The sequence below is a fragment of the Hypomesus transpacificus genome, chromosome 17 (genome assembly GCF_021917145.1).
Source record: "Hypomesus transpacificus isolate Combined female chromosome 17, fHypTra1, whole genome shotgun sequence".
NCBI lineage: Eukaryota > Metazoa > Chordata > Actinopteri > Osmeriformes > Osmeridae > Hypomesus > Hypomesus transpacificus.
This window is the reverse complement of record NC_061076.1, coordinates 1056944-1078471: the sequence shown is the minus strand read 5'-3', so window position 1 is coordinate 1078471 and position 21528 is coordinate 1056944. Positions and strand designations below refer to the sequence as shown.

At 46.6% G+C, this 21528-nt stretch overlaps 3 protein-coding genes and 1 long non-coding RNA gene across 5 annotated transcripts; 2 read left to right on the top strand and 2 right to left on the bottom strand.

The window, feature by feature from the left end:
• Positions 1-7555: 7555 nt before the first annotated feature.
• On the top strand, positions 7556-10619 carry kdelr3 (KDEL endoplasmic reticulum protein retention receptor 3). The gene is made up of 5 exons (XM_047038329.1): positions 7556-7978; positions 8760-8860; positions 9002-9160; positions 9521-9773; positions 9922-10619. Exons 1-5 carry the CDS (start codon positions 7888-7890, stop codon positions 9963-9965), a joined length of 648 nt encoding a protein of 215 aa, XP_046894285.1. The 5' UTR covers positions 7556-7887; the 3' UTR covers positions 9966-10619.
• A 463-nt stretch (positions 10620-11082) lies between these two features.
• Positions 11083-13839, bottom strand: LOC124479549 (GTPase IMAP family member 9-like). Of its 2 annotated transcripts, none has more exons than XM_047038327.1 (2): positions 13148-13839; positions 11083-12716 (listed from the first exon to the last, which is right to left on the bottom strand). In XM_047038327.1, exons 1-2 carry the CDS (start codon positions 13179-13181, stop codon positions 11533-11535), a joined length of 1218 nt encoding a protein of 405 aa, XP_046894283.1. In that variant the 5' UTR covers positions 13182-13839; the 3' UTR covers positions 11083-11532. The 2 variants fall into 2 exon arrangements, with proteins under 2 accessions (XP_046894283.1, XP_046894284.1); XM_047038328.1 differs by having other exon boundaries at positions 11083-12713.
• An 834-nt stretch (positions 13840-14673) lies between these two features.
• LOC124479551 lies at positions 14674-15675 on the top strand. Its single transcript, XR_006957444.1, has 3 exons — positions 14674-15230; positions 15375-15459; positions 15573-15675. It is a non-coding gene; the product is annotated as an uncharacterized LOC124479551 (long non-coding RNA).
• Positions 15676-18105: 2430 nt separating this feature from the next.
• Positions 18106-21522, bottom strand: LOC124479418. The gene is made up of 7 exons (XM_047038161.1): positions 21428-21522; positions 21018-21195; positions 20635-20797; positions 20355-20521; positions 19318-19516; positions 18279-19177; positions 18106-18123 (listed from the first exon to the last, which is right to left on the bottom strand). The coding sequence occupies exons 3-7, from the start codon at positions 20756-20758 to the stop codon at positions 18106-18108; spliced, it is 1407 nt and encodes a 468-aa protein (XP_046894117.1). The 5' UTR covers positions 20759-20797; positions 21018-21195; positions 21428-21522.
• Between the last annotated feature and the right edge of the window lie 6 nt (positions 21523-21528).

Sequence of the window (21528 nt, the reverse complement as noted above, 5' to 3'; positions counted from 1 at the left end):
AGCCTCACTCAAAGGTCACGCATGCTAATCTCAGACGGAAGGAGAGAGGAGGGATGGGAGATGGGAGGAGAGGGGGGATACTGCAGAGTGGGATTAGGATGTGGACAGGCTGTGTGTCCTCAAACACGTAAGGAACTGATCTCTGGTTATCACTTCCTATACAGTACAGCTGTTGAAGATGTATGAGTTAGGGGGCTCGGGTGATGCTGAATACAAACACAGGGTTCTCTAAGGCCAAGTGTGATCGAACTGGAATCATTCATAATTCTGTCTAAATAATGGAGAAGAAAACCAAACAACGGTTGTGTCTGGAAAAACAACTGCTAATAAAGTTGTGTTTGTGGGAGGTGACCAAGGTGTTGATTGGGTGTAGACAGCCAGTGCACTGGTGTTATTAACGGATGAGCTGACGCAGATTACTGTCATCGTTTTCTCCCTGTATTATCTGTTGTATCTATATCTATACCTGTGTAGAGACAATGTTTTGTCTGGAAAATTCACTGCTAATAAAGTTGTTCTTGTGAGAGGAGACTAAAAGATGTTGTGATGTGTTATTTAAAGCCTTCTTACAGGCACAAGGTTTGTGATGTTCCGATTAAATCACCAACAGATAATTGAGTGATAAAAAGCCTTTCTAAACCGTGATTCACCCGGTCTGTTTGAAATCGTCGCTTACAAAAATATTAGTTGATCTTATCTGTCTTTTGTTGAGGAAAAAATGAGATGTGAGGATTTTCAATCTTGGTTAAATGAGATAATTGTCATGGTTATTATTTGGAATTATTCGGACAATCTCATATTATCCATACAAGTCTACAAAGCAGTGATGACAACCACTCTGCTCACTCCTTACTCAGTCAGTCCATTACATTAACTCAGAACTTCTCAACAAATGAGTCTTTATGTTTTATGTCCACTTAAGACACGGAGCGACCTACATCAAGTGTAGTTGCGTCACAAATTCTAAGAACGTTCTAAAATCCTCTGGAGAAATGTCTCTCTCCAGGTCTCACTCTCTCAAGACTGCGTTTTCATCCTGGAGGGCTCTGTCCCCTTTTCTAGGGCCTGGTTATCAGTTGAGAGAGAGAGACAGAGAGAGAGAGAGAGAGAGAGAGAGAGAGAGAGAGAGAGAGAGAGAGAGAGAGAGAGAGAGAGAGAGAGATAAGAGAGAGAAAAAGAGAGAGAAAAAGAGAGAGAGAGAGAATGTGTATGAAAAGTGATTGAGAGAGATGGCAAGAAAGGGAGACATTAAGAAATAGATGTGACAGTTACAAAGAAAGACAGAAAGACAGAAAGACAGAAAGAAAGAAAGAAAGAAAGAAAGAAAGAAAGAAAGAAAGAAAGAAAGAAAGAAAGAAAGAAAGAAAAAAGAAATCCAATTGGGGTTCGGGTCAGCTGATCTAAGTGGGCACCGATCAGTCACTGTGCCACCAGCCCTGTAACAGGGCCGAGTGCATCACATTGGTCCAGCTCCATGACAGTCTAAATAAGAGCTAGCGGTAAACATCATCTGTAGAACTGACCCTTTATCCTGCTGTACTGGTCCTGATCCAGACTGCCCACAGCAGGGTTAGCTCCAGGACAAGGTTAGTGCCAGGACAGGGTTAGGAAGGTTCTAGAACCCTGGATTGCTGATACTGTATACATCGAACCCTGGGATGTTGACATACTTTGCATGCTTCTAGGATATTAACGTGGTTTAGTCATTAGAAAAGGCCTTCTCTTCTATCCTCTTCTCTCCTCTCTTTACCCCTCCCCTTTCCCCCACTTGTCCTCTCCCCCTTCCTCTCCTCCCCCTCCCCTCTCCTCTTCTCCTCACCTCTACTGTCCTAACCTACGCTCTGACAGAACGCAGCACATCTCCAAACTCTTTACAGACTATTTCAAGACATCCTTATGACGTCATCATTAACCATCTTTCACGGGAGCTCCATTTCAGTTAAACTGCTCACCTGAGTTTGAACCAAGGTCAAGCCTGTCACCGGCCAGTAGTCTTCTCCAGGATCACATAGAGGGTCGACCAGGAGCAACTCACCTTGAAAACAAGTGGTTCAGTGCTGAGAGCGTCCCGCAGGTCAGCAGCCGTGAGTCTCAGTGAGCCAGGCAGTTCCTCTCAGAAGGACGGCACCATCACCTGTCCAGGTGGTCAGCCAGCGCCCTCCACCTAATGGGCCTCCGGGAGGAACCAGGGAACTCCTGAGCTCCTCTGCCTCCACTTCCTGCTTCCCGTGTTTCTGACGACTCCTTGTCTTCGCTCGTACGTTTACGTTTCTCCTCTACAGTTTGTTCCTTCTTTGTAATCCTTGTTGTCCTCCTGCAAGCTCCAGGCTGACTGCTGCGCGCTGTAATCCCCCAGCCTCGCGTCTCTCTCCTCCGCGCTTTGGAACTGCTGTGTCAATCTGAGCTGGTGCGGAGAGTGTGGGTTCGAGATGGAGAGAAGGAGGGAGAGAGGGAGGAGGGGAGGGAGGGAGGGAGGGAGGGGGAAGAGGAGAGAGGCCTGTCAGTTTGATTATGTCCTCTCCCTCTGCCTGTATCTTCTCTACATGTGTAGGTGGAGAAAGACAAGCAATGTGGCAGTTCACATTCAATAAGGACCTCGATTAAACCTATCTATCTATCTATTTATCTATCTATCTATCTATGCAGAGATACAAAGGAAAGAAGGATGAGGTTAAGTCATAGAAAAGAGAGGAGTGGAATTAATTGACAGAGGAGAGGAAATAAGGGGGAAATTAGCAGATGAGGAGTGGTAGGTGAGGAAGAGGAGATGAGGAAGAGGAGATGGAGACAATTGAGACAAAGAACTTTCATTGTTCTTCTATACTCTTTTATTGAGATGAGGAGATGAGAGAGATGGATGAAGAAAGTTAGAGAAGGTGGTGAGAGAACTTCATTAATACAAAGTTATGACTATGTTAATTCAACAGTACAGATGATCAGGCTCTAACCATATCAACATCACCAACGGCAGCCTCAGACTCTTATTTAGCACATAACTGTGAGCATCACGACAGGGATAGAATGCCCCAGTAAAAAACCCACACACAGCCACACACACACACACACACAGGCACACACACACAGCCACACACAGGCACACACAGTCACACAGGCACACACAGTCACACACACACAGTCTTACACACACACACACACTGTCAAACACACAGTCACACCAGGATGCTCTCCAACCTCTTATCTGCATGTATGCAGTCAGCCTCTCTGTCAGGGGCTGTTAGTCTCTCAGCACACACACACACTCACACACTCATACACACACACACACACACACACACACAGAAACACACACACACTCTCATACACAGAAACACACACACACTCTCATACACAGAAACACACACACACACACAAAGCACACCCCTGGCCTAATATCGTTTTTTTCTATTCCTTTAATACAGTAAGATCAACCACTGTGTAGTGGTCTCCAAAGTTGCTGTCTGATGTTATTGATACATAAACATGTTTACTCCAGAATAAAATTAAGATGTTTTCAGATAAAACTTTAGACCATTAGATCACTACCTAACAGTCGAAAGTGTCAATGTTTCTCTAAACAGCCAGTTACACAAACTATCTCTGCACAAGTTTCTTAAATATTTTACAGCAATATCACGACTAAATGATGACGTGTAAACAAACCAGAGACTGGTGAAGTGACCAGCGTTCCCCGACGTGATACTGCGACTAAATCATGAAGCTGGAGATTTAGTCGTTACTATGGAAACCTTCCCCTGCCATACTCTCCCTCCGTCTTCCAGTCTGAGTTCGACAGCAGAGGAGAGCTCTCTGCCCAGCTGAATAGGAGGGTGGGAGGACATGTCTGCACTCATGACAACCTGAGGAGAGGGAGGAGGGGGAGGAGGAGGAGGAGGAGGTGGAGGAAGAGGGAGAGGATGGGGAGGAGGGAGGGAGGGAGGGAGGGAGGGAGGAGGGGGGGAGGATGGGGAGGCGGGTGGGAGGAGGGGGAGGAACAGAAGAGCATTACTAAAACCGATCAAGATATCTGGCTATTTATATTTGTGTGACCACAAGTATGTGTGTGTGCATGGACTGTTGCACTCTGTCTGTGAAGACTCGGAGAAACAATACTCTATAGATAAATGATTTTAATTCATGTAAATACATACAAATGCCGAAGGCTGAGATAAGGGAACTCTTAGCCGGGGGGGCAGACTGACATGTAACAGAGTGGAACACTGGACTGGTGTGTAACTCATCTGAACCTAGCTCTGGTGTCTCCTCATGGAGGGTCTCTGGCTGCTCTGGTGTCTCCTCGTGGCACATGATTGACACATGGATAGACTCTCTCACACACACACACACACACACACACACACACACACACACAGACAGGCAGACAGGCAGAGAGGCAGACAGGCAGACAGGCAGACAGGCAGACAGACAGACAGACAGACAGACAGACAGACAGACAGACAGGCAGACAGGCAGACAGACAGGCAGACAGACAGGCAGACAGGCAGACAGGCCCTGTAGGATCCTGTGTGTTCAGGCTGTGGCTCCTCTGCACCTGTGTGTGTATTAATAGCCTGTAATCAGGCCGGGTTTTAAGATTACTTCCCATAACCTTTTGGCATCTTTATTATGATACAGGTCAAACTGACCAACCCGTTCATGGACTTCAAATAGTCTCTTTCTGTCTGTCTGTCTGTCTGTCTGTCTGTCTGTCTGTCTGTCTGTGTGTTTGTGTGTGTGTTTGTGTGTGTGTGTGTGTGTGTGTGTGTGTGTGTGTGTGTGTGTGTGTGTGTGTGTGTGTGTGTGCGTGTGCGTGTGCGTGTGTGTGTATCTGTCTGTGTGTGAGTTTGTGTGTCTTTTCTGTTTTGGTTCTACTGGGCTTCATATAATTGCTGTCCAATATCAAAATTATAATCACACATACACACTGCCATACACGAACAGACACTGACACCAAAGATGCTAAAAGTACACACATCCTTCACTCAAGTAGAAGTACAGATACTCATGTTTAAAAAGTAAAAGTTGAAGTATTGACTTCACTTTTCCCCTCAAGTTAAAGTATAGAAGTGTGGGCTCTGACATGTACATGTACCTAGTAAAAAGTAGCCATTACTACTACCTGTTTTAGTGTCACGCTTATGTTTGCCAACTTTGTCACTGTGAAATACAGGAAAAAGGGTGGCCTGCCAGCACTGAGGGAATGTTTTTTAGTGAATACAGTGTATTGTTTTAACCATTTGTCATAATGATAGCTAACTGGCACAAGACAATGATATGTATGTATCAAAACAAAACTAATATTGTTTCAACCTCAAACTTTTTTCACAAAACACAATTTAACTTTTTTAGAAACTTCCGAAAAATTTGATCTGACAAATTCAGATTGCAACATCCGGGATCCCGAGGTATTGCTTCAGATCAGACCTCTCTCCTCAGACCCCAGCCTGTGATTGCATGACTGACCTGCATGTCTGCATGTATGACTGACCTGCATGTCTGCATGTATGACTGACCTGCATGTCTGCATGTATGACTGACCTGCATGTCTGCATGTATGACTGACCTGCATGTCTGCATGTATGACTGACCTGCATGTCTGCATGTATGACTGACCTGCATGTCTGCATGTATGACTGACCTGCATGTCTGCATGTATGACTGACCTGCATGTCTGCATGTATGACTGACCTGCATGTCTGCATGTCTGACTGCCTGCATGTCTGCATGTATGACTGACCTGCATGTCTGCATGTATGACTGACCTGCATGTCTGCATGTATGACTGACCTGCATGTCTGCATGTATGACTGTCTGCAGCTACACCTGGATGAGAGGGGCCTGAGGAGAGAGGTCTGCAGTTGGACCCTTCTCGGAGAAGTGAGATGGTTCGATTGCATTTCGTCTCAAATGTTTCGTCTCAAATGTTTTCGTCTCAAATGTTTCTATATATTTCTATATTATGTGTTCAATGCCTTTTAAAATTCAAAACATGATGTCATCGATTTGCTTCCATACTTCTGTCCTGCGCCATGGTAGCTTTGTAGACTAGCTTACGTTACGTGATAGCCAGGAAATGAAAAGAAGGAGGAGAGAGACAGAGGAGGAGGAGAGAGACAGAGGAAGAGAGAGACAGAGGAAGAGGAGAGAGACAGAGGAAGAGGAGAGAGACAGAGGAAGAGAGAGACAGAGGAAGAGGAGAGAGACAGAGGAAGAGGAGAGAGACAGAGGAAGAGAGAGACAGAGGAAGAGAGAGACAGAGGAAGAGAGAGACAGAGGAAGAGAGAGACAGAGGAGGAGAGAGACGTTGTTTGGTTAAGATGATGATTCATATATATAAGAGGATTGAAGGAGGGAATGGGGGGGTGGAGGAAGGGAACAACAGATAAAGATAGAGGGATGTTGAATCATAAAGAGGTGAGAGGAAGCAGGTGATGAGGAAAACAGGAAAAACAAGGTGATGGAAAAGCCTGCCGTCTTCTCACCAGCGGCGTGGCCACACTTTAACTGGGGTCTCCCAAGAGGGTCCCTGATTCATGCAGGGGCGGCATGAATACGTACACACACACCACATCTGAACAGCATAAATGTATTACTTTTCTCCACTACCCGTATCTACTTTAATTACTAGCACCACAGTGTCTTAATTCTAGTTTATTTAAAAAGATAAATAGACCTACCAATCACAACACAACAGAGTGGCACCATACAAAGTTAATATAAATCTTCCATACTTTATTTAAAGAAATTGTACTTCTAATAGTAGGTTACATACAAAAAAAACACTATAGCTACACATACAAAAGGTTGTCGTCAGAATGATAATAAAATCAGCCTTCAGGATGTGACATCACAAACCCATGTGTACTGAAGGCTCTTGCTCTGCATCCTATCAGGATGTGACATCACATTCTTCCTTTTCTGGCTCTTCCTCCCTGTCATTTCTGTTCTGTATATCCCAGCATCAAATCATTCTTACTGTATATTGAAGGGACTAGTATGAGTAACCACAGGAACCACAGTAGATTTCAGGCATCTGGCACTTTCCTTGGGTAGTGGTAGAGGTCACATATTTTGATAGCTGTCATCAAGTTGAAAAAATATTTTCGAAAGGTTGAAAAAAAATGTTTTAGGGAAAGTTTTGAAATAACACCTTCAAAAAGTTTACAAATATTTTCAAAAAAAATATAAACGTTTCTTTTTTTCACATCTGGACCTGATAGCTGTTGTCAGAATATGAGAACAGTCAGAACATATTGTCATGCTTAAGGTAAATACACGCTGTACTCTGTACACCACTTAATTAGGAAAGTCAACTTTTGAAATCACTTAAAAAACTTCAAACATAATAATGGAATGCTACAACTTCTATATAAAATAAATTAAAAACAACTGGTAGAGGCTAGTTCTAACTGCCCTCCTCATTGTTTGCAGTATGGCGCCCTCTGCTGATCATAAATGTTTAGTGAGCTAAAAGTACTTCCGCTGTGGCTGAGAGAGACACCGCCCTCTTCACTGCCTCTTCATCGACAAGCCTACTGAATCTCCGCCTCCACAGGCGACCAGGGTATGCGCATCCTGTTCGAACTGTCAGCCACGTCACCGGCTTCAACTTTTTCATGACGTTACAGACGGGATAACAGATAGTAAAGTCCTGTGAAGAAATTGTGGACTATAGGAATGCATGTTATTTTTACCGGACAAACGAGATAAATAGCTATTCTACTGGTTTTTATATTTTTAAATCGTTTTAGCAATCGTAGCCTTTAGGTAGGCTAACTTGACCTGAAGAGTCGGAGTCCCTAGGTTTTTTTACTTGCAAACTGAGAATTTATTCTGCTCTTTTGTAAACACTTATCTCCAACGTTTTGATTTTGAACCAGTAGCCTAAACATGAACATTTTTCGTCTAGCTGGTGACGTGTCGCATCTTGTTGCTATTATTATTCTGTTTACAAAGATATGGAGATCCCGATCGTGTGCAGGTAAGTTGAACAAAGTAAGCTGCTTTTGGACAGTTTTAGTCCAGAGTTACTGTATCTGGAACCGAATGATTTACTAATTTTAACCTTTTGATTCGTCATCGCCACGCTTTGTTAAAGTAGTTCTCTTGCGCTAAACTAGCTCGTTTACTTAAGATGATTAATTTCACTAACATGGGAACAGCCACTGGCATTAATAGATACTTTGGATGTGGACATTAAATAGCATGCTAAGTAGTTCGTTTACCAACTGGTTTAACATTCTTTGTTACTTTGCTCTCTACAGGCATGCCTGCCCTGCAGTCTAAAAAAATATGCACATGTATGCTGCAAAGCCTGGCAACTAACTTTCACAAAGTAGGCCTATACAGGAACTTCTGAATCGTAATGGTAGTTGTTACCATCGTGACAAACATTGTAAAACACAACGCAGGCCTTGACGCTTGAGCCTTGTAACGTGGCAGTGTTGTTGTAGCATTTCACGGACAGGTCTCCTCTGAAAGTGACACCAACGACTCGTTAGTTGAAATATTTTCATGCAAAATTGTATTCCCTCAAATCGGTTGGCCTATACCTCCAAAATGTGTTTAAACGTCAGACTGTTTGCTATTGAAGTGCTTTGGATAAAGATGTCTGCATTATACATGTACAGTAAGTTTTGTAGAACCCATGTATTTGATATGGAAGTGGTTCAAACAAACCGCTGGTAACTGGTGTCGAACAAACCGATCCGGTGGCAGTGAAAGTAGGATATGAACCTGACTGGCAGCGTGTTTCTCCGCAGGGATCTCGGGAAAGTCCCAGGTGCTGTTTGCTCTGGTGTTTACAACCAGGTACCTGGACCTGGTCACCACCTTCATCTCCGCCTACAATACAGTCATGAAGGTGAGATGACCTTCGACCTCTCAGAGCGTTATCTCAGGGGGATGGGCACAGGAGCTCAGTGGTTAGAGCTTTTGACTCCAGATCAAGAGATTGCAGGTTCAAACCCGTCTGGCCCTCTCTCTCTCTCTCTCCGTGGTGCAGGTGGTGTTCCTGGGGCTAGCCTACGCCACAGTGTATCTGATCTACGTCCGCTTCAGAAACACCTTTGACTCAGAGAACGACTCGTTCCGCGTTGAGTTCCTGTTGGTTCCTGTGGCTGGTCTGTCCTTCCTGGAGAACTACGCTTTTGCTCCATTAGAGGTACCGTACACACACGTGTCTATAGCAGACTATAGTATAATACAGTAGTCAAATGAATGCAATAGACTACAATAGGGTAGACTGCAGTGAAATACTTTTTAGGCTACTCCTTTGCTACTGTAGGTAAAGATAGACCTGTCCAAACTATGCCTTCACTTCTCTAAAGGAACTGAATAAAACAGAATAGAATCTAGATTAGAATAGAATCTTGATTAGAAATGAGATTTCAGAATTAAATGGAATGGCATTACAGTCAGTTGACACTTCACAGTTTCTCACTCACAAAGATGTTATATTTTCATATAGAGAGACCCTCCTCCTCCTCCTCTTCACCATGTATGAACATCTGTCTATGCCCAGATCTTGTGGACCTTCTCCATCTACCTGGAGTCGGTGGCCATCTTGCCACAGCTGTTCATGATCACCAACACCGGAGAGGCGGAGTCTATCACCACCCACTACCTGTTCTTCCTGGGTCTGTACCGCCTGCTCTACCTGGCCAACTGGGTGTGGCGCTACCACACAGAGGGCTTCTTTGACCAGATCGCCGTGGTGTCCGGTGTGGTGCAGACCATCTTTTACTGCGACTTCTTCTATCTCTACTTCACCAGGGGTGAGGAAGAGGGGGGAAGAAGGGGGTAGAGGATGGATATTTTGTATCATTATATTTTACTTACTTATTTTAATTTACATTTCTGATCACTTTGTCCTTGTCAGTTGACGGTACTGACCCTGGATGACTTCTTCTTCTTTCTCTTCAGTGCTCAGAGGAAGCAAGAGCATGGGCCTGCCCATGCCAGTGTGAGCCCCTTCCAGCCTCTGCAGCCTCTGTTCCCCTCCTGACAGTCCTTCCAGCCTCCACCCTCTGCAGCCTCTGTTCCCCTCCTGACAGTCCTTCTAGCCTCCACCCTCTGCAGCCTCTGTTCCCCTCCTGACAGTCCTTCTAGCCTCCACCCTCTGCAGCCTCTGTTCCCCTCCTGACAGTCCTTCTAGCCTCCACCCTCTGCAGCCTCTGTTCCCCTCCTGACAGTCCTTCTAGCCTCCACCCTCTGCAGCCTCTGTTCCCCTCCTGACGGTCCTTCCTACTCCAGCCCCTTTCATCCACACCACCTGGAGGACTCGCTGAGCAACATGTACGACCCAAAGGGTTACTTGTCTTAGAACGGTACAGTGTGTGTCTTTGTGTGCATGCCAAAGTGTGGGTTAAGTCTGTCAATGTGTGCTTCTCCTGTGAGAGAACTGACCAAAGGACTTTGTCATTAGGTCTTGGTTCATGCGTGTTGAATGTTTTGTCAGATCTGAGTTGTAAAGAATCTGTTTGTTGTTTTCTTCTCCTTTGTCTTGATGTAGAGTTTTCTACTTGATTGTCAAATGCAATTGGTATTTTTAAATTTCTCACTTTCATGACAAGTATGCTTTTTTAAGTCATGATATAAATAAAAATGATATCGGTTTTGTATCTGTGGGCTAATGTTTCACTCTTTTTTTGCCATCTGGCTACTGTGAACCCTTTTCAGACCTGCCTTCAACCTCTCTCTGCAAAACCTCTGATATTCATCCCTGTTCAGTAAGTTCTGAATTAGTTTGCGGAGTGAATTGGGGCTTGGAAGTTCATGTGATGACACAGAGGAAACTAAAGCTATTGGACCTTTTATTAAGGAAATCAGAGTGGCATCACGAAGATGTATGTTATTTGGTTTTATAGAATGTTTTCATGTAATATCTTAAGGTCAGCATATTTAATAGCACAAGTGGTCATGTATGAATATGCAAGTTGTATCAATAAACCTCCCTTTGTTTGTCAGCCTGGCTCTCCACGTGATAACTGTGCGTATGGCTGGTTTTTAATACCAGTCATTCACTACAGTTTGCTGAGCGCACACACACACTCGCACTTGTGTACACACCAACACACCTTTAGGTCAACACTTGATGCTTTACTTGTCTTTGATCGCATGCCAGCTAACTAACAATCAATCGAGCTCAGGGCACCCTAATGTACATTTAGGAAACAATGGGACAAATGAAGTGTAGGTGAATCATGTCCTACTGTAGTTAAGATCAATTTACTGTTGCACTGTTGGATGTTCCGTGACACACTAACCACTGAAATACAGTTAGAAATGTTCACTTCTGATTCTTGACAATGTGCTGAACTTAAACAGTATATATTGTATAATTAGCACAATTTACTGTTTACTGTTCACTTTGAAATCAAGCATTTTCAAAACGAATTTAACTTTAAATACCAGATATCTGAGTTAGTGAGTGAAAACAAGCACTTCACATCATACCCTAACAGCATGTTGCCCTTCGGTCCCCTGTCCCCCCGATGTCCAAGCACACGGAAGGACCAGGTAACAGCCCCCTCGTCAGTGGAGCAGGGTCTTGCGGTGTTTGTACAGCACTTTGCTGCCCTCTCTCACCGCCCCGCTCACCACCTTGGCAGCTGAGGTGATTGACAGCGGTGAAGTGGCCAAAGCCGCCGCCCTCTCCACCACCTTCACCTTCTTCAAGGCCTTCCCCTTCCCTTTCCCCTTCTCTGTCACCCCCGCGCCCTCCGCCGCCCCCTTCCCCAGAGCAGTCACCAGCTCACACCAAAAAAGCTTTTCTGCTTTCCTTCTCTTCTCTTCCTCCTCCCTCTTGCTCCCCTTCTCCTCCTCCTCCCTCTTGCCCTGGGTTTCGCTTCCCAGGAGCTTTAATGTTGACATCTCTAGGATCCTACCCTCCCTGACGACGGCCTCCTCTTCCTCCCCCAGACCCGCCTGCCGTTCTCCTCCCAGAATCCTCTCCTGTGCCTCCCCGATAGCTCTCTCTGCCTCCTGGTACATGTGGCAGGTGTAGCACCCTCCGCCGTTGCCCTCCACCATCTTGTCAATCTTCTCCAGCAGCTGGGCCACCTGAGAGACATCTGTTTCTGCTCTCCTGCTGTTGTCAAGCACGTGATATCCTCCCTGGCAACCGCTCACAAACTCCCTGAGTTCCTCGCTCGCCCTCAGGTAGTCCTCCACGCTCTTTTCCCCCACCTGGTCGCCCCAGGTGAACAGAACCATGGTGTACCTGGAGGCTGCAGGTCCCAACACGGCCCGGACCCAGTCCAGGGCTTCTCTCTCCTCCGGGGTGAACCTGCCAGGCCGGAGGGTGAGCAGCAGGGCGTGGGGGCCTGGGGAGGACAGGAGCACACTGCGGCCCACCTCGCACGCCACCTCCCGGGAGGAGAGGCGGGTGTTAAAGAACCCTGGTGTGTCGACCACAGACACGCTCCTCCCACAAACGGAGACAGTCAGCCTATCACAGCGCGAGGTCACGGAGCAGGGGGAGGAGTCCACCTGGAATGCTTCCCGACCAAGGATGGTGTTTCCAGTGGAGCTCCTACCTGAGCCGGTCTTCCCCACCAGCACCACCCTCAGGTCCCCCGGACAGACCTGCTGACTGCCAGAGTCCTTCAGACAGGGACCTCCAGGGAGGGGCTTCGTAGGACATGACTTCCCAGGACACGGATCACCAACGCTGGGTTCCACAGCTGGTCGTCCGGGCCCGTCTGGTGCTTCACCTGCTGGGACGTCATGTACAGGGATCCTTTAGTAAGGTACCTTTAGTAAGTAACTATACTAACTTCAAACTATATGCACCTTTAGTAAGTAACTATACTAACTTCATGCCTGTCCTGCCTTGTGGTGTGATGTGCCCACGCGTGATTATCTTTCGTGATACACAAACATGGACCCACAAGGATTGCTCTTTTGTCCTCTGAAACAATGTCAGTGACACATGGTGAGGGGTGGCATGGAGAAACTGTCAGTCTGCACTACAACACTAGTGACCCTGACTTCTGTTGAAAACTGTAGGCTATATCATACGTGTTTTTATTTTAGAAATAGATAAGGATACTTTAAAATCAACTGTAATTTAAAGCAGGTAGATTTAAAAATATATAATCTCTGTACAACTCAGACAGAATGTCGCCTGAATGTAATTTGTCCTCACCAGAACTCGACGCAGCACATTCCAATGACGCCATCCTCCCGGACAAATGCAAACAGTCGACACTACGTTAGAAAGTGTATTAAGGACGAATTTCTAGTGTAACTACAAGTCTAATCCACACATCTATAATTTTCAATCGTGAAGAAAATTCGGTGTTGAGCTATTTTTATCCGTGTCTTTCCTTCTTTTGGTCTCCGGTCCGTTTTTGCTTGGCGCAGCAGAGATGCAGACAGACCGTGATGTCACAGTGATACCGAGCGCACGCGACCGGGCCGCTGTCTCAGTGTATCATTTCTATTCATCTTAGTTTTTTCCTCTTTTTTGTGTGTATCAGCAGTATTTCGTAAGTAAAACAAACATGCATAAGCCTCGCTGACATGCAGAATAACATTTTTTAATTTATTTTTAAGGTCAGTTAAAGTGACTCATTTACACCTTATTCACCAAAACGTGACGTGTTTCTATTACAAGCTATCATCAACAGACCAGAGCCATGGAAAAAGAACATTGGGAGTCTATGGAAGTGTCACAACTCTCTTATTCTATGGCTCTGCACCAGACCTATCAGTGTCGCCAAAAGTCTAGCGACAAGTGACAAATCTAGTTACTTCCGTTAGCTCCGTTTTTTGTTAAGCAGCAGGGTAATAACAGAGAATGTCTAATAAAGAGAGAACTCCCACTCTCGGGAAACTTCCGGGTTCTGAACTGGTTGCAGTTCCACTCAAGTTCCATATGAGGGCGCTAACGGTCGAGTGCAGAATGAATGGAGGTCTATGGAGCTATACCCCTCAAAATCCACTTTTCTCAGGATATGATTTTTTGTCTAGAAATTTGAATTCTGAAATCGAAAGGGGAGGCAAAGAAACCCACACCACTGGGTGTTAAAAAAAAATTAAAAGTCGCCTTTCTGTTCTAAAAAGCCTTTGAAAATGGCATTGACTCATACACATCGTACGACCAGAGCAACTGCTTGACACCAAGCTCTGGTTACTTCCACTTTACTCTCGAGGCATCGACAACACAGCTGACAGGTTAGGCTCTCCCTGTCAATACAAATGCTAGAAAGAGTTTTGGCTTGCTAATGTTGTTGCTAATGGTGCTAATGCTCTGACATTCTGGTTCTGCTTCGGATGCCATCAAGCGGGATCTCTGGTCGTAGTCAGTCCTTCACTAACCAATCAACATTCGTTAGCAGAATGCTAGTGTGTTATGGGCAACAACGACTTACCCCGTAAGAAATCGAAAGGACTTAAGTACTCGTTTATTCAACTTTTGACGTGTAATCCATGTTGAACATGCAAAAACTATAATCAAATCTGAGATTTATCAACGACAATCAGGCGAAAGAGACACATTTAGCCGTTTAGCTCCATAGACTCCCATTCATTTTGCACACAAAGTTTAGTTTGAGGGCGTTTTGTCTGAGAACGATGGCGTTTGGTTTGAGAGCGTTTTGTCTGAGAACGATGGCGTTTGGTATGAGAGCGTTTTGTCTGAGAACGATGGCGTTTGGTATGAGAGCGTTTTGTCTGAGAACGACGGCGTTTGGTTTGAGAGCGTTTTGTCTGAGAACGATGGCGTTTGGTTTGAGAGCGTTTGGTCTGAGAATGAAAGATGTTTTTCTGACGGCGTTTACTTTGAGGACGTTTTGTCTGAGAATGACAGAGGTTTTTCTGAGACTAAAGCCGTTTGGTCTGAGACTTGACGCCTTTTCGTTTGAGTCTGAGGATGTCCTAAAATGAACACCGTAGTACTTGAGACTGTTGAGACACATCACCTTACTTTTGGTTTCATTTTGTCAACTACGAGCGTGCCAGTGTGCACGACAGTTAGTACACATACTCTTACGATGGATATTATTGAAGGGGAATTGACGTGTGTCATCTGCTTGTCAACTCTTACCGAGCCTCACCAATACCCATGTGGACACAGCTATTGCCTGTCCTGCATTACTGGCATGAGGCGCTTACAGGACTACCAATGTCCAGAGTGTCGACAAGTCTTCCCCAGAAACGAAGACGTCATTAAGAACTACCGCCTTGCTAACATCGCCGAAGCTTACAAGAAGTCAGCGCTCTCTAAGGTGATTTCACAGTATGAACACAAGGCGGCTGCATAGTGGCTCTAATCTCCAAACTTTAAACTTCGATGCATTCTGCTGATGGTGTTGATAACTACAAAAAACATATGCTTTATTGGAGTATAACTATATTGATTTTGTTCTCAGTATTCTCCAATTCAAAGAATTAAGTCATGGGACACTGTGACATGGCCGCAGGCGCTGCTGATAATCATAGCAACAACTTTCCTCCGTAAGTAGCATGTTACTACAAGTATACGTGACTGTACCGACATCAGCGGTCAACTGGGATGAAATAATGTACATTTAGAATAACACATAATGACGAAAATTCTCTTTCTACAGTTAAAGTACTTACATACTTAGTACTTGATACTGCGGCTGCAGAAAACCCAGTAGTGCAGGGATCTCAGCTGGAGCCGGACTTCTGTCCCGCAGATCTGGAACAACAGGCATGCATTCTCTTTCCCTATCTGTAGAATACACAAAGATACATCTATAGTCTTTACAATATTCAAATACAATATGCTTCTATGACACACATACACATCAAGCCAGGGTAATAATATTTTCTTAATATTCAAACTGAAGTTGGTTGTTAAATCTTGAGTGTAGTCCAGAAATGGTGTATAATTTGTTAAGTAATTAAATCCAGTTATCAAATCCATTGTAGGGTCACAGGACTGGCGGTTTCTCCGAGCTGCTGTGGGTCCTGGTGTCTCTCCCCTTCTGGTGCGTCTGGAAGGTCTTCCATGGACTGTACGGATTGCTCGTTTGGCTCATTTCGTCTGTCTTTTCCATCATTTATTTAGTCATATATGGTTTATTAACGATCATGGTTTCTGTCATTCTCCTAGTGTTTACAGTAGTATACAAAATATTCAATATTTTTGCCTATGTAGTTGGTTGGACTTGTATAATGGGATTGCTCGTATTATTAGGAAGAAATAACCGTTAAGTCGGTGCTGTCAATGTGGCTTCAGCAGTCTAATTTAAATAGTAAATAAACACCAAAAACTCACGCATGGCTTTACTCATCAATCCTGGATTTGAATTTTGACAAATCTGTGCAAAAGTGTTACGTTTGGTGGTCAATCCCTAGCCTGGTCCTAACCAGACACCTCTCGCCTGGACATAGAGTAGCCTGGTCCTAACCAGACTCTCCTACATTTCATTTGTACAGAGGGTCTGGGATCGCTCCATTGACAAGTGTTTACTGCCTTGTAGGCGGGTACTCTGTTGAAGTTCTAAACTATTGGATCTGCCTAGAGCCACTCTGATCTGCCATAACCAATCGCCAGCGTTCGCCTTAGCCAATTTTTTCACCACTAGCTGGAAAATCAAACTGTTTCCGAACCCCGTGGGGAGGAGGGCCACAACATCATGGGCACCAACAAAACTTGTTCTTGCTCTGGCTTTAGCTTATGGATATTCAGCAGCGTTGCCACAACGGACCGAATGGCTCCGCTCGCATCTTTCTCCGCCGCCATTACGGAACTACAACACAAACTAGCTCACGACATCAACGTCATCGTTCTCAGCCACTCCCTCTGTTCACTGATTGGACAGGTAGAAAGTTAACCTGACTGAAATTAACCTGAAGGAAATTGTTGGGTGGCCTCCTGGAGGCGAATCAAACCCAGAGTAGGGGGGTACAGTAGTCCCTATGGTAAATGATTAGGCTAGAACGTTGTCGGTTAAATTAAACAGTAACATTAATATAAATTATTGAAATGTTCTGTAATGTACAAATAATATTTTTCCATGGGAAGATTGAGGTTCATGTTGTTTAATTGTAACTTGTTTCACTACATGCTCTTATGGTTTTTCCCTTTGGGACTGTTTTTTCACAATGTATGCTTCATGTTTGGGTTACCCGCAATGTTTGGGGGTATCTCGTTGTTATGATCAGAGACCTAAGCACTTTTGTAAAGCTCTCTTTTGGAAGTCGCTTTGGATAAAAGCGTCTGCTAAATGCATAAAGAAAAAATAAAAAGAAGAAATTGGGGTAGCAGTATTTTTTATTGGGGTGGCAGCTGCCACCCCTTGCCACCCCTTAGATCCGCCACTGAACCTGACACATCTGACTTACGTACCTCATTCCCAGACGGAGTACAGAAGCAAAATCCAAATTGAGCGGAAGTACGTAGGAGGGCAGAGCCAGGATAGTGAAGCCCAGCTCTTTTGGTTAAAATAAGTTTGTGAAGAATGAGACACTTGCAGCTGCTTTGCTTGGGTTTCGATCTTTTACATTCTGAAAAAAGTCTAATATGTTATGGCAAATGTGATATAGTCATCTAAATTGTATAAACTTTGGATAGAATAATGATCTGTTTACAAAGCTACACATTATCAGAATATTGATCTGTTTACAAAGCTACACATAAGAATAATGATCTGTTTACAAAGCTGCACATTATCAGAATAATGATCTGTTTTCAAAGCTGCACATTATCAGAATAATGATCTGTTTTCAAAGCTGCACATTATCAGAATAATGATCTGTTTTCAAAGCTGCACATTATCAGAATAATGCTCTGTCTACAAAGCTGCACATTATTTGAATAATTTATTCAGCTTTGTATGCATCCCGTGACATAAAGTAACTTGACATACAAGACACATCTATAACATTAGCTTTTCAGGAACTTGAAATACAATATACATACATGTCGAACAAACTTTACACGGACATACAGTATACAGGCATAGCATAAACCTCCCACCCTGTTCCTGGAGAGCTTCCTTCCTGCCCCAGTTAAAACTCTGACCTGATTCAACACATCAGGATGGCTTGTGAAAGGAGCAGACCCACTCCACCTTGCTCCTCGCTGGCAGACTGCCCCCTCCCATGGACACGTGTGGTACTGCAGCATCCTCAGCCAGACCCAAGACTCTGTTGGGTAAAGATGTGACACTCTCAACACTTAGAGGTTCACCTGCAGGCCACCCTATGACCCCTGTTGTCTTCGGACAAGCTAAAATGTCTGTTGAAGTGAGGTTTGGTTTACAAGCTGTGCTCAAGATGTTGTCGCAGAGGGGAGGAGATACAAGGAGACTCAGCGCTCTGTTCGTCCCCAGGGCTGGAGTCCCCAGGCTGAAGAACATGCTGCTGGTACCAACTGCTAAATGATCCCATCCCTCCCTCGCCCCAGAACCAGGTCCAGTTCCCTGTTCCTCCTCCACCCAGGGTCCAGTTCCCTGTTCCTCCTCCACCCAGGGTCCAGGTCCCTGTTCCCCCACCCAGGGTCCAGGTCCCTGTTCCCCGACCCAGGGTCCAGGTCCCTGTTCCCCCACCCAGGGTCCAGGTCCCTGTTCCCCGACCCAGGGTCCAGGTCCCTGTTCCCCCACCCAGTGTCCAGTTCCCTGTTCCCCCACCCAGGGTCCAGGTCCCTGTTCCCCCACCCAGTGTCCAGTTCCCTGTTCCCCCACCCAGGGTCCAGGTCCCTGTTCCCCGACCCAGGGTCCAGTTCCCTGTTCCCCCACCCAGGGTCCGGTTCCCTGTTCCTCCCCCACCCAGGGTCCAGTTCCCTGTTCCTCCTCCTTCCCTTGTCCGTTCCCCAGCAGCTCCCCTGGTCCTGTCTCCAGTACGGTCTCTTCTTCTATCAGACTCAACGTGGGGAAGATGTCCGCCAGCACTTGTACTGGCTCGGCCACAAACACATTAGGGCAGCTCATTTCTCCGCAATAGCTTTCCGGCAGGGCCGAGGACTCCTCGGATTGGCCCACCGTTGCCGCTACGTCAATCACGGACGTGATGAGGTCATCAGCCAATTCTATCCCTGGTTCGACCGCGGTGCTGTAGTCGAGGCGTGATTGGGCGTTGATGTCCACGGGGTAGCCGCCCTTAGCCATGCCCACCAGCTGACTGGCGGGGTTGTCGGGGGCGACCAGGAGAGCAGGTGGAACAGGGAGACTGGTGATGTCCACGGTCGCCGCACAAACACTCTCTGGAGGAAGGCAGGGGGAAATACCTCATTCAGACAGACTGAACCCACTCCGCTGCTCATCTGGGGCTTTCATTCATGCATCATGGTTTGATAGATACATAGATGGATGGACAGACTCAGACTGACTGATTGCTAGTTACCTGTGGGGGTCTTTTGGGGGTATGGGTGGAAGGGCCACTTTCTGCAGGTGAGGCTCTCCTCCTCGGCCGTGTCTGGTCGAGGGGGGGGGTCACCCCCCATGACCAGGCCCAGGGGCACCGCCCCCACCCACTTCCTGGAGCGCACACACTGCAACACGTCCATGATCCAGCGAGAGCCCCGCCATACTGCATCCAGACCCTAGAGACAGGAGAGAGGAGGAGGGTGTGTTAGAGAGGGGAGGGAGGAGAGAGGGAGGAGGAGGGTGTGTTAGAGAGGGAGGGAGGAGAGAGGGAGGAGGGTTAGGGTTAGAGAGGGGAGGGAGGAGAGAGGGAGGAGGAGGGTGTTAGAGAGGGAGGAAGGAGAGAGGGAGGAGGAGGGTGTGTTAGAGAGGGGAGGGAGGAGAGAGGGAGGAGGAGGGTGTGTTAGAGAGGGGAGGGAGGAGAGAGGGAGGAGGAGGGTGTGTTAGAGAGGGGAGGGAGGAGAGAGGGAGGAGGAGGGTGTTAGAGAGGGGAGGGAGGAGAGAGGGAGGAGGGTGTTAGAGAGGGGAGGGAGGAGAGAGGGAGGAGGGTGTGTTAGAGAGGGGAGGGAGGAGAGAGGGAGGAGGAGGGTGTGTTAGAGAGGGGAGGGAGGAGAGAGGGAGGAGGAGGGTGTTAGAGAGGGGAGGGAGGAGAGAGGGAGGAGGGTGTGTTAGAGAGGGAGGGAGGAGAGAGGGAGTAAGGAGGGTGTGTTAGAGAGGGGAGGGAGGAGAGAGGGAGGAGGGTGTTAGAGAGGGGTGGGAGGAGAGAGGGAGGAGGGTGTGTTAGAGAGGGGAGGGAGGAGAGAGGGAGGAGGAGGGTGTGTTAGAGAGGGGAGGGAGGAGAGAGGGAGGAGGAGGGTGTTAGAGAGGGGAGGGAGGAGAGAGGGAGGAGGGTGTGTTAGAGAGGGAGGGAGGAGAGAGGGAGTAAGGAGGGTGTGTTAGAGAGGGGAGGGAGGAGGAGGGTGTTAGAGAGGGGAGGGAGGAGAGAGGGAGGAGGCCAGCTGTGTCTGATCCACTCACCTGTGCCAGCTGTGTGATGTGGGTGAGACGCTCCTTGGCCTCCAGCACCTCCTTGGGGTCCAGAGCTTCCCGCAAAGCCTGCTGGGAGAGAAGCGTGTCCAGGTCCAGACGCACCCAGGCCTGGCAGTACTGCGACAGGAAGTCACGTTTGTATGTCCAGAAGTGCACTATGGGAAAATAGGAAGATGATTCAAAAGGGAGGGACGTTATCATGAAAGGGTATATAAAAAACAGCAGCAGGCGCACAAACACACAGACACACAATGATATCAGTACTTACCCAGCTCAAATATCTGCAGAGGCAGAGTGAGACCTGGCTCTTTGGTGCCCACTAGTGGCCAGTAGTTAGAACTGAAGTCTTCGCTGGGGGGCAGCAGCAGGATCATGGACATCTGCTCTCCCATCTGGAGCAGCTCCCTGGTGTACACACCATACTGATAGGCCTGCAGACAGAGAGGGGGCGAGCGAGGGAGGGAGGAATGGGAGAGAAATAGAGGGAGGGAGCGAGAGAGAGGCAGTAATACAGTACAGTAGAGTTTAGATCAAAGACTAAATAAAAACCAAGAGATTGAATAATCAAGTTGTTATTATTTAAATCTTTCTCCACACTGTAGATGAAAGCTGAAGTGCCTGCAAGTGCTCCAGGGCTGTGACTGTGTTTACCCTGTAGAGGGGGATGTTGAGCTTGGTGAGGAGGAGGGTCACTGCTGTTCTTAGGTGCCTCACAAAGTCCCCCAGGACACAGCTGTCAATCAGGCCCTCATCCCCGCCCCCTGGACCACCAAGCACACTCCCATTGGCTGTAGACAGAACGTGGCTCTGTAACCACGCCCATTCCTCTCTAAAGAGAGAGAGAGAAAGACAGAGAAAGAAAGAGAGAGAGACTTCAAATACAATTGATCCATGCAATACTTCTAAGATATGCACATCCGATGTTTACCGCACACGTGCAGAACACATGTGTACTGGGACTTGTGTGTCCCTATGACACGAAACAGACCGTACATGTCATGTAACATACAATACAGGACATAGGACAGGCGTGTGCAGTGCGCAGTGGCGTGTGAGTGTACCGGGACACGTGTGGGTTGTGTCGTATGCGTGTGTGACACAGCAGGTTGGGGAACCTCTGGGGCACTAGGACCCTGATCTGCTCCACAGAGCTGCACAGCTT